Source organism: Mytilus trossulus, chromosome 10, assembly GCF_036588685.1.
Source record: "Mytilus trossulus isolate FHL-02 chromosome 10, PNRI_Mtr1.1.1.hap1, whole genome shotgun sequence".
NCBI classification, from domain to species: domain Eukaryota; kingdom Metazoa; phylum Mollusca; class Bivalvia; order Mytilida; family Mytilidae; genus Mytilus; species Mytilus trossulus.
In genome coordinates, this window is record NC_086382.1 from 65,383,374 (window position 1) to 65,396,854 (window position 13,481).

General features: G+C 32.9%; 1 protein-coding gene across 1 annotated transcript in view; it reads right to left on the minus strand.

Moving 5' to 3' along the window:
* LOC134688384 (tubby-related protein 4-like) overlaps positions 1-13,481 on the minus strand; it is a 67,035-nt gene that overhangs the window by 15,852 nt on the left and 37,702 nt on the right. Inside the window, exons 3-8 of the mRNA XM_063549068.1 lie at positions 13,311-13,439; positions 11,851-12,015; positions 7,620-7,800; positions 6,473-6,577; positions 6,059-6,201; positions 1,137-1,364 (exon numbers count right to left, since the gene is read on the minus strand). Of these exons, the coding sequence (XP_063405138.1) occupies positions 1,137-1,364; positions 6,059-6,201; positions 6,473-6,577; positions 7,620-7,800; positions 11,851-12,015; positions 13,311-13,439 (951 nt within the window). The remainder of the gene's footprint in view (positions 1-1,136; positions 1,365-6,058; positions 6,202-6,472; positions 6,578-7,619; positions 7,801-11,850; positions 12,016-13,310; positions 13,440-13,481) is intronic.

The window sequence follows — 13,481 nt, forward strand, 5'->3', positions numbered from 1 at the left end:
TGGAATGGTTTTTGTGTTGCTTTCATTCAAGTTGTTTTGCTAGATTTCGAAACTAATAAAAATTTCGTTAAGTAATTATCTAGAACTAATATGGTTATCATCAAGTTTAATCTCAATGTGGAAACTAAGCAATTAGGAAGAAACATAATATAAAGGTATTAGGATTATAATTTGATGCGTTAACTCATCAGTGACACTCAGATAACAAAATATAGAAAGTTGTAGAGCATTGAGAACCAAAAATTCCAAAAAGTTGTGCCAGATATGGCAAATGAAATCTAAGCTTGTGATGAGAAAATGCTTAATATTTCGAATGATTCAAACTTTTGAAAACAGTTGACTTACAAAAATTACCATAAACTTATATTCATGTCAACACCGAATACCTGACTACTAGGCTGGTGATACCAATATTTTTTGAGCCATCTTTTCCGCATCGTAAAGGTTTTTGAAGAGGGTTTTTTTTCAGTTTGAAACCTCTGATATTCAATTTTCCGCCATTTATATCTTGATAAAGCTGTGAATCGTAGGTTTCGGATCTTAGCGCTTTAGAAATATTTTCGCAATGTGCCGATGCATTTTCAAATATAAACTAGCATAGACGTCAACATCGCCCACAGTTTCGATAACTCTGGTAAGAAGACTTACAACCATCAAGTACTTACTTCTGCGAACAGTTAAGGGTTCTTTTATCGGTTCTCTTTGAAGTTGATAATATCGTTCTCAAAAGAGGAATTGGAATGCCACCCAGAGAGTTTCCTACTTCAGTGGTTTGAGTATCGCGGAGGAAGTGTCATGTATTGCACAAACTGTCCATTATTAGAAATACAGTGTATGTTTATTTCTGATAATATCTTTATATCTTTTCATATCGTATGATGTAGTCTTATTAAGCTTCATTTCAAAAGTAATATTCGACCGAAAGTCCGCTTAATGCATTACAAACATGATGTGATGAATATTGACTCTGTGGTTCTTCTAATCATGGAAGATAGACGATCATCTGTCGAAAACGAACTCATAATTGAATGGGGTTAAAGAATGTCCACGTAAATTAAGTAATATGTTTTTTAACTGTTCTTGAGACATACGGAACTGAATTATTACAATCATGTGATAATGTTTATTATACATACCTTAATTGTAGGTGAAAATAATTCCTGAACACTATGGCGTAGTCTAGTTGGCAGAGGTATCAGATGAGTATTTTTCTCACTTCGAACACAAGTTTGTATAGTTCTTTGGCACATGAACTGCAAAGGCGCTACATGTTTAATAATCCATGCAACAAATAAATTATGTCCTGAAGCCATGAATAATCTTCTATCGTTGTGACCCCAGCACATGGCAGTTAATGGTTTACCCTTTAATATAAAACTTTAATATTAATACATTTTGCAGTAGCGTTCTAATACATTGTTTCGTCATGGTTTATATAGATAAAAAAAGTGTGTATATTCTTATTTTTTTTACCTTAAATGTAGGTGGATATTACTTTTAGGTCATAAAGCTTTATAACTGAAACGGCTCATTTATATTATTGTTTTTCAAATAGTTAAATTTTAAATTTATTAAGAAAAAAACTCCCTCATGCAAAGTTGACTTTAGATGGATTATATTTTATAAGTCCTCTTTTTTGGTCTTTAGATATTTCATTGTTTTTGGTTCTTATACACCCTAGTCTTTTGAATGTTCTGATTTGGGTTTTACGGATGAATGTTAATGCAGAAAAGCATTTAAAATGCATGAATATTTTAAAATGTTGTATTCAGTTTCTATTGGAATGCTTGTTCACAACATATAAACCACAAGGCATTATTACTTGAATACTTCATTAAACTACTGTTCAAAATATTTTAAGCTTAGAAGCAAGCAATTAAGGCAACATGTTTAAGCTGTTGTAGCTTATTGATCATATAACTTTGAAACCCACATGCAACTATGATTATGTTCTTTCCTGATATCTAAGATATGATATTTTGCTCAACAGATTGATAATCTAATTTTCTTTTTGGTGTTCGTTTATTGACAAATCAAATTCTTTTCAATCAGAAATAACATTATGTGAAAATGCAATTTTCTGAAAAAATATCTTTCTCATCACTAACAAACTTAAATTATTCTTTTTCGATTTAAAACCAATCTTTAAAAAATCCAGCTATCAACATTCGAGTCTTTGAAATTTCATGTTCTCATGAGAAAGACAATGTAAAACATCATAAGCTTATTAAGATAGATATAGGAAGATGTGGTGTGAGTGCCAATGAGACAACTCTCCATTCAAATAACAATTTAAAAAGTAAACCATTATAGGTTAGAGTTCTTTTGAAAAAAAATCATAAATATATTGGAGTAGTGGAATGTTTGAGCGTGACACAACAAGAAAATGTTTCAAAACAAAATAATAAAACAAAAGGTCACGCTATAACCTTGAATTATAAAAGCACAAGTCGATGTCTTATTGTTACTTATAGGAAGTTCAGAAAAACTTCTACGTGTCAAAATTGATATTTTGTGACATTGAGGTATATTGTCATTCTTGAAATTTGGAATTGATTTTCAGATCTAGAACATCTCTCTTGTCAAATTAGATTAAAAACAAATCTGTCATTGACTTTTGATTTTTTTTTCAAACATTCATAAGTTTCAATCGTTTGGCAAATATAAGCTTCGGAAACCTATTTAGAAACTTTGATATAGTTGACGATTGTATTATTAATCTCTCATTTGAGTTTGTGTTTTTGTTTTGTAAGGTTTTTGTCTCATTGTTTCATAATCTAAACCCTTGTTCACCTATGTTCTACATATTAGTTTTTGTTAGAGGTAGAGATGATCACCTTCGATTTCAAATAAGGCCGATATGTATTAGTTATACACTGAGGGAAAGGTATGTCTGGATAAGAAACCCCGTCGGCCGGAGGCCGTAGGGGTTTCTCATCCAGACATGCCGTATCCTGAGGTGTATACCTAACTTACATGCCATTCTAAACTCTATATTGTCAACATTGATTATCAAGTGAAAAAAAAACAGATAACATTTATTTTATTGACAATATCAAACCATGATTTAGAAGATTTTTTTGTTATTAAATGAAAACCTACTAGTAACATTTTTGGGTTCTTCGTTCACACTTTGACAACTGAGTATGTTTTACCAATGTCAAGGTTGTTTTGCATATTCCAAATAAATCCTTGGGTTGATATAGATCAGCAGGTCAATGTTGACCGTATCGTGTATTCATATTAAAAACAAAAAATACGTCATGCTCCTTGTATGCAGTTGTCAATATGGAAGGGTATGAGACGGACGACATTTCTTAGCAAGCGTTGGATTTGGTAGATGAGACTAATTTAAAAAATAAAGGCAATATTATAACCCAAAGTACTTACCTGTATCAGTTTAATAAAGGTAATCATAACTATATTTTCTATCTTACGTTTTAAACATTTATGGAAAAAAAGCCCCCCTCTTCTCGAGAATGAATAAACATTCATATTCAGACCTACAAAGAGATAAGTGTGTCTGCAGTAGATACCCGACTTCCAGGCACGCTCAGCATACAAAGATACAGATTTAATATTTCGTAATTCTCTCTTTTATGGAAGAGGGGCTGATTTAGCTGGGGTTCCCAACTCAAAAGAAAGGGGCGGGGGTTCAAATAAGTCAAATACATGTACATTGATCTTTTAAAATCTGGTCCAACCCACGGAACCCCTACCCCGGATCGGCCACTGGATAACGAGGGGGTGGAGGTGGTGGTCGAGAGTTAAATAATAGAAACATATGACTGGGATAAAAAATATATTACTTTCAGCAAAGGAGTAATTGAAGGATTTTTTTAAATTTAAGATAAATGCTGATTTTTTTTTTTCGCTATTGGAATTTCCTTAAATGTTTTTAATATCTTGAAAAATTTGTAGTGAAAACTGTAAGTAATTTCTTGTGTTCATGCTTTTTAAAGAATAATCAATTTCTATTGTTACGAATAACAATGGACTTTGTTTGCGGGATGTAGAAGCAGGGGTTTCCAGAAACCCCGCTTGCCACAGCCTGTGGTCAAAATCCATTGTTATTCGTAACAATAGATCTATTTAATTTACACGTGTTTCAAAAATAGAAACTATGAAGTATAACAATAGAGCTGGGGTGTAAAAGAAAATTACATGAGGGGTTAGTCAAGTAAAATGTGAGATAATTGACGGTTGTGAAATTAAATGCATAAATATTAGCGTAATAGTAATCAGGTCAGTTGTATGACAATTAACTGATTTGGCAATGACGTCTGATGTGTAATGATTAGACAGGAAATTCAGATGTATGAATTACCTGATTAGGCAAGATGCCAGATGTGTAATAAAAACATGATTAGGCAAGAGAGTCACATGTAGAATTTTAACCCAGTAAGGCAATGATTCTGATGTATGACAATAACCTCATTAGTCAAGGAAATCAGATGTATGAAAATAACCTGATTAGGCAAAAACGTCTAATTGATAATAATTTTATTAGGCAAGGAGGAATGATACATGATAATAATCTGCTAGAGCAAGGATGTCAGATGCAAGCTGATAACATAATAAGAAAATTAAATATAATGAGTAATAATTACCTTATTAGACAAGGGAGTTTGATGTATGATTATAACCTTATAATTCTTATATCATTTGCATATCTATAAATACTTGAATTGGATTGGTCAAGTAGAATTTTTCTCTTGGTTTACACCTCGATAAACCATACTTCCGAAACTACTTTTGTAATCTATTCATGCGCGATACACATTCTTGTAGGGATACTGGGATTTTCAGCAAGTTGAGATTTTAAAACAATTGCATAACAGTTGTTTCTATTCTAATGCATATATAACCCAAAAAAAAAAGAAATAAATTTAATGCACTAAAGCTTCGAAAATGTATAAAAATAAAATTTAAATTAAATTCCGGGAAATTTCACGAATGATTTGGCGAATTTACGTCATGGCAAAACACGACGTCATACGATTGAAAACTTTCAGATTGAAGATTATTTCGTTACTTGTGCGCTTCAAATTCGGATAGTATCCAATTAAAATGAAGTTTTTGAGGTAGGTGCTAGTTCATTTTAGATTCTGTTGTATTTATCGAACATTTAAAAGTTTTTAAGAAAGTCAAGATGGCGGCGTACTCCTTAGTTAGGACATGCCATTGTACTTCTGATGGTACATATAGTAGCCATCAAAATAATACTGTAAATTAATAATCGCGTTTGTTTTGCTGAAGAATTATAAGGATTAAACACATTTTTTCTAGAGGTTATTGATGTGTAAACCGGGTCTCTAACTCACAAACTTGACATAAAAGTCCTTCGGACTTTTATTCAGTTTGTGAGTTAACCGCCCCGGTTTACACATCAATAACCTCTAGAAAAAATGTGTTTAATCCTATAATAAGGCAAAGAAGTCTTATGTATCGTAATAACCTAATGAGGCAAGGATGCATGATGCGAGTTAGTAACCTGATTATGCAAGGTAGTCTTATGTGATACTTCCCTGTTTAGGCAAGGAGGTATGATGCATGCTAGTACCTTGCTAAAACAAGGAAGTCAGATGTATGATGGAAACCTAATTAGAAAATTAAGTATAATGAGTGGAAGTCTGACGTAAATGACTATTGAACAGCTTTATACTACTGTTGCCTTTAGCAAACCATTCGATGATTTGTTATGACGTCTTGTGTATAATGATAACCTGAGTCAGATGTAACAACTTTTACTGAGATGGTAGTGAAATAAAATATGAAATGAAACTGTAGTAAAATCTGATGAATGATTATTACCTCATATGGCAATAAATTCGGATGCACGGTGAGGTAATTGAAATGAGGTCTTATATATGGTTAATACCTTAAATGGTGATGAAATCGGACGATAATTACCTATTAGGTGTTAGTAAAGTAAGCTGTATGATAACTAACCGAGATGGTATCAAATTAAAAAGTATGGTAACCACCAAGGATGATTGTGGAGTAAAACGTATGATACCTACTCTAAACGGCTTCAAATCAGATGTATTATAATTACCTGAGATGGTAGTGATGTTTGATGCAAAAGTGTACCCTCTGAACTATAGAAATGAACTTCATTTTGGCACTGGAGATTTGGAAGTCGTGTAAAACCGCCCAAAGCTAAAACTTTCCCACAGTTAGACCATTCCATTTTTAAACCTAAAATCAAAAGAAATGATAGTTTGAGAATTATATGCATGTAAAATATGTGTTAAATAAACGACATTGATCTAATAACATTGCGTAGGCATGTGATAAAAACCTAAAAGTTATTATAAAGAGTAAATTAGATTGATGTTGTCTGCCCATTGTACAAATTACGTCTAAAAGCTTTGTTATTAAATATAACTGAAAGTGTTGCTAAGTGATGATATAAAAAAAGTCATAGTAACAATTTTTCATCTGATTGGGAAACAACAAATACTAGTACCTGTTAAGAATGTATGAATGATATGTGGAGAAGGGTCATCTGGACTTGACATCAGATAAACAGCTCCGTATCTGAAACATACTGCTAGAATATGGGTAGTCTCCTCTACAACAACAATACGTTGATTAATTGGATGCTTTAAGAAAAGATAACAATATTGGTACACAAATTTTAATATTGTAAAAAACAGGTCTGCCAACAAAGCATCACATGCCTGTACCAAGTCAGGAATAGCCATTTGTTTTATATTTTTTCTATGTGCTTGAGTCCTTGATTTTGCCATTTGTTAAGGGACTTTCCGTTTTGAATTTTCCTTGGAGTTCAGCACCTTTGTAACTATACTTTTTCATTCAAAGACTCACGAAAGTTCTAACTTGTTCAAAGTCATCCAAAAACATGAATATACAGATAGATTGGTACAATTAGTACAGTGAAATAAGGCCAACGTAGTCCAAATTGATTTAGAAGATACAAATAAAGGTTATTTACAAAAACTGATATGGCTCAAAAAAGGATTGAGACCGTGTGTGTCGATAGGGTATGTGTCTCCTGTCAATTACGCAACAATTAATGTTCCTTACGTCGTAACTACAATCCCCTTCCCTTTCATGAATGTGACCTGTCATGTGTCATGTGTACTATTGTTTTTCTGTTTGTCTTTTTCATTTTTAGCCATGGCGTTGTCAGTTTGTTTTAGATTTATGAGTTTGACTGTCCCTTTGGTATCTTTCGTCCCTCTTTTAAAACACTAAAGATAATATATCGACATTATATCTGTACTTAAGATGATTGGTGTATTATCGTTTAAGAAAAGTCAAGCCGTCTAGACAATAAGACAGATACATGCATGATAATAGAATAATGAATGATGGGATAGATGGTAATTATAAAACGAAAGCATGAACATTCTCGTGGTTGTATTGGAAAGCGCTATATTAATCAGAAACAGCATTGACGATGTTCCACGAACAAAAATCTTTTTAAGAGACAATTTTATTAAAAAAAATATCCGAATTTGTGGTAAAAGGTTAATGCCAAAAAAAGTCCTCAAATACAGATCTTTGTTCAGTTAAAGGTATTGCTTTATTCTTACAGTAGATCAGCTTAAAAACATAGATTATTACATGATTATTTATTTACAAAATACCTTTGGAGGATAAGGATTGTCTACTGGTTTGAGTATTTCCGTCGGTTTCATCCATGTTAAACTTTTCGGATGACCATGCCATTGACACGATATCCATGCCTATTTGTACCGATATCTGTGTTAACATTACACCTGCTGAACTCATCAGTATAACTTGACCGTCAGTTGTTCCAAAAATCACCTACAATTGCATCAATACGTTAGGCATTTTTTCAAAAATTGTTCAAAAATAATAATACATTTTGTACCTATACAGATAGTTGTGTAACGTATAAATAAATTTACACAAATGACATGAAAATTACAATGCACAGTATGACATTACGTTATCCTACGATGCAGAATTCTAAAAGCAAATTCCACAAGTTAAATTTTCAATGAATTAATCTAAGAACACATTATAGGTAATATTGCACATTACTTTGCACCTGAAAAGAATAACAAAATATTTATTTGTATGTTTTCCAACCATGAATAAATGTCTGCATGATTTCTAGGTGGTGCGGTACTCGGATATCTGTAATAAGGTCATAAAATCCGTGATAACATACACATTCTAATTACGCCTTACACAGACTAGGTGAATATTACTTAAAAGCCATTATTAGTTTGACAAGAAAAGATGTTTTTATGCAAAAAACACTAATGAAGTCTTAATACCATTAACTTCTTTGGCATGGCTTATATAGGAAGGTCGTCTGTCTGCTTCTTGTCAACAAACTTTCATTTATATAGACATATTTATTACGGGTGTAAAATATTACGGCGACTTCTTATAAAAGCTTAGGCAGACAAACATGATTTACGTATGTGTTGCTATTAGTTACAGCTATGTTTGTTTTACTGCGAGATCTATCGGATCGGTTCTCACTAATTTTTTTCTTGTTTTGGTTGGTTGTTTTTTTTAAGCTTTGAGCTGATTAGATGCGTCAAAAACCATTCCCAAATGATTTTTACACTGTGTTAATATATTTTGCTGATACGCCAATGTTCCTGGTTAAGAAAGAAGTCACTCACAATAATGATTAACCCGGTAGTAACATTCTGTCTGTCCTAAATCATGATCCTATAAATCAGAGGTTGTAGTTGGTTGCTGTCTGTTTTATTTGGTTTCCGTTTATTTGTTTTGGCATACATCAGGCTATTGTTTTGGTATACATCAGGCTATTGTTTTTGGTATACATCAGGCTATTGTTTTTGGTATACACAAGGCTCTTGTTTTGGTCTACATCAGGCTATTGTTTTGGTATACACCAGGCTCTTGTTTTGGTATACATCAGGCTATTGTTTTGGTAAACACCAGGCTCTTGTTTTTGGTATACATCAGGCTATTGTTTTGGTATACATCAGGCTCTTGTTTTTGGTATACATCAGGCTATTGTTTTTGGTATACATCAGGCTATTGTTTTGTTTTGGCATACATCAGGCTATTATTTTGTTTTGGCATACATCAGGCTATTGTTTTTGGTATACACAAGGCTCTTGTTTTGGTCTACATCAGGCTATTGTTTTGGTATACACCAGGCTCTTGTTTTGGTATACATCAGGCTATTGTTTTGGTAAACACCAGGCTCTTGTTTTTGGTATACATCAGGCTATTTTTTGGTATACATCAGGCTCTTGTTTTTGGTATACATCAGGCTATTGTTTTTGGTATACATCAGGCTATTGTTTTGTTTTGGCATACATCAGGCTATTATTTTGTTTTGGCATACATCAGGCTATTGTTTTTGGTATACATCAGGCTATTGTTTTGTTTTGGCATACATCAGGCTATTGTTGTTGGTATACATCAGGCTATTGTTTTGTTTTGGCATACATCAAGCTATTGTTTGGTTATACATCAGGCTATTGTTTTGGTATACATCAGGCTATTGTTTTGTTTTGGCATACATCAGGCTATTGTTTTTGGTATAGATCAGGCTATTGTTTTGTTTTGGCATACATCAGGCTATTGTTTTTGGTAAACATCAGGCTATTGTTTTGGTATACATCAGGCTATTGTTTTTGGTATACATCAGGCTATTGTTTTGGTATACATCAGGCTATTGTTTTGTTTTGGCATACACCAGGCTCTTGTTTTGGTATACATCAGGCTATTGTTTTGGTATACATCAGGCTATTGTTTTTGGTATACATCAGGCTATTGTTTTGGTATACATCAGGCTATTGTTTTGTTTTGGCATACACCAGGCTCTTGTTTTGGTATACATCAGGCTTTTGTTTTGTTTTGGCATACACCATGCTCTTGTTTTGGTATACACCAGGCTATTGATTTGTTATACATCTGGCTATTGTTTTGGTATATATCAGGCTACTGTTTTTGGTATACATCAGGCTATTGTTTTCGGTATACATCAGGCTATTGTTTTGGTATACATCAGGCTATTGTTTTTGGTATACATCAGGCTATTGTTTTTGGTATACATCAGGCTATTGTTTTGGTATACATCAGGCTATTGTTTTTGGTATACATCAGGCTATTGTTTTGGTATACACCAGGCTATTGATTTGTTATACATTAGGCTTTTGTTTTGGTATACATCAGGCTATTGTTTTGGTATACATCAGACTATTTTTTTGGTATACATCAGGCTATTGTTTTGTTTTGGCATACACCAGGCTCTTGTTTTGGTATACACCAGGCTATTGAGTTTTTATACATCAGGCTATTGTTTTGGTATACATCAGGCTATTGTTTTGGTATACATCAGGCTATTGTTTTGGCATACAGCAGGTTATTGTTTTGGCATACATCAGGCTATTGTTTTGGCATTCATCAGGCTATTTTGTGGCATACATCAGGCTATTATTTTGGCATCCATAAGGTTATTATTAGGCTATTGTTTTGGCATACATACGGCTATTGTTTTGGGAAACATCAAGTTATTGTTTTGGCATACATAAGGCTATTGTTTTGAGTTTTAATTCTAATATTTTGTGTCATGTCAAAGTCTTTTATAATTGATTAAATCCGCTTCGTTTGGACTCCGTTGAATAGTTGCCTCATATTATCGTATCAAATCACCATATGTTATATCATGGATAGCATGCATTTCAAAAATATAATTTTACCTTATGTATTTCTATTTCCAAGATACTAGATTACTGATTTATTAATATTATCTATTCTTTTCAAATCACATGTCTCATTCCATTGTCTAGCGTGTATTTTGCCACCAAGTGCAATTGTTCACTAAACAATGAGTAAAGCAATGAATATGACACCGAGATGAAATTGTAAGATAAACGTGAATATAAGCCATGAAAAGTCATATGCTGAATGAGATAAACCAATCGATGTATTGTCAATAACAGTACAGTGCATCTGACAAATCCTGAAACCCTTAAGTTCATTTACAGTGTAGTCTTGGCATATAATTGACATCTGCAATTAATTTGTATACACATACAAGGCATACACGTAAAGCACTCTCGACGCTTTTTGAAGAGTCATGCTAGCTTTACTTTATTGATATTGTAGGAAAATATTGATATTGCAGAACAGTGAATTTGATAAATATGCAAATAAATCGTAAATGGATATATAAAGCTGTCAGCACTGCATGTGTAAATTTCATAACAATATCACGTAATATTCACACACCAGTAGTCATACAAGAATCAAATGATATCTTTAAATCATTTATGTCAAAACTAAAACAAAGCTGAGTCTGAAGAGGACAAAGACAACTGTTCCGTGAGGCGAGCTGTAAAACCATGCAGCATATCTGACAGGCAAATTAATGATTACAATGAAACGTATTGTATAGATGTCAAGAAAACATCAACTCATACAAATGACTTGCATATGTCTATATATTTCTAGTATTTTTTCATTTATACGTTAGTAGCAACCAGTAGCAATCTGAAGGCAAGAAATCAACTATACATGAAAATGGTTGTGCGGCTTTTCCTTTAAAATTTGTATAACTACTTAAGTAAAAACTACGGTATGTTTAAGGTATTCTTAAAATAATGCTGTCTTGATATGAGTAAGATATTTCGACCATGTGTTGGTTAATAGAGATATGAGATGAAACGAAAATGTAACATCAGTAATTAAAAATGGCAACTTATATTTTTGAAGCTGACCATGTTTTTGGTTATAATAAGCTAAGGTTTCTATCTAACAGTAAGATGTATGTCTATAAGACACAAACCTTCACTTTGGTTTATTAAAATGGAAGGTTTATTCCAGGTAAATGAATATTTATTTATAAGTGTCTACCTTTTGGTCATCGGGTGTCCATATTCCACACGTGACGTTTGAGTTATCCAGGTTTAACATGTACGACCAGTATCGTTGTCCAGCAACAGATCCAACCAGAACAAAACCGTCACAGTAACAAATCAGAGCCATACGACCATCATGGGACCAGGCAAAATCTGTCACCTAATAAAATATCAAATCATTGTACTTAAAATTAATTCATAGCTATTTATTATCAAATGGTTATACTTATTAAAAAAAACAATTGTTAGAACGGGACGCAGTTATAGTATGCGTGACCGAGGCGCGAGTAATGTTCGTTAAATTGTAATAATTAGAAAGTAATATCGACATTCTTAACTATTTTTTAAAATCTAAGGAGGTAGGCATTGGTTCAGGGAGATAACTCTTTAAATCAGTTATGCGTTTGTAAAAGTCAAGTATCTTTATTGAATTTTAAGCATTTACCTGAAACAGATTGGAAATAATCTATGTAGAAGCTAAGAATATATTTATGAAAATGGTTGACACAAACGTACTTATGATTTTAAGGGTTAATTCCCTTAACCTAGGTCTACCTCCTTAAAACAATATATATAACGTAAATTCAAAAAGGGGGAGTCGATAAAAACTGACAAATTCGAACGTTTGACGTTTACCAACTTAACAAATGAGAACCAGCACTCATTTTCCTGACTTAGTAGAACTTTCTAAAAGAAACTGTTCTTGGGTGGTACTGGTATTGTTTTTAAATTCACTAGGGTAGAATTTTCCAGAGTTCTTCTAGAGTAGAAAGGCTTCAAATGCTCTACAGGTATCAGGAAGCTGCTATTAAGAATGTTCTAGAAGCCGACTCTCTTTCTGTTAGTTCACCAGGATTTATATCAAGTAAGCGTTGAAAATTCCATTTGACGGGACAGGGTAATCGGCCTAGACTTCCTTTTCGCGCATGACTAATGAAAAGGGAGTATTGATATTCCTGACATCTATTCTGACAGATATTAGTAAAGCCTGAATACGAAACTGTTGCATTGTCAAAATATCAGCCATAGTTTCGCTCATGAAAAGTCAAATGGTCATTCAGTCCGTTAATCTGCTGTCAGTAGTTATATGTTGCATCAAGTTAAGCACAAAACAAACAAATCTTGAATCTATCATTAAGAAGACGATTTCAAACTTGACGTAGTAATTGCTTCCTCGTCGTAGTAGTCTTATCATATATCAACTTCATCTCTAAACTCATGCATTATGTTAAAGCTGGTAAGTGCTATCAAATTGGGTCAATTGTCATCAATGTCTGAGAAAAACAAGAAAACCGGTTAATTATATCGTTTTGATGCTTACAGTGCAGCATGGTTTCCTTCCTTAGAAAGTCATCCCATACAAATGATGATAGAATTTGAATAACAATAAAAGACTTGTAATTGGTGCGTGCGCATTTAAAAGATTTTTAAAGACAGTTTTCTTAATGTATTTACCTGATTGTTTCTGTCATTGATAAGTTCTATGGACCATCTTCCCTCGTGTTTTATCCAAACGAATATTACTCCCTGTGAGTCACATGACGCTAACTTCTGGTAAGGTTCATTCCATTTTACCAATACAACCTACAAAATACAGATATACATTTAAAATATCTTCAATTTAAA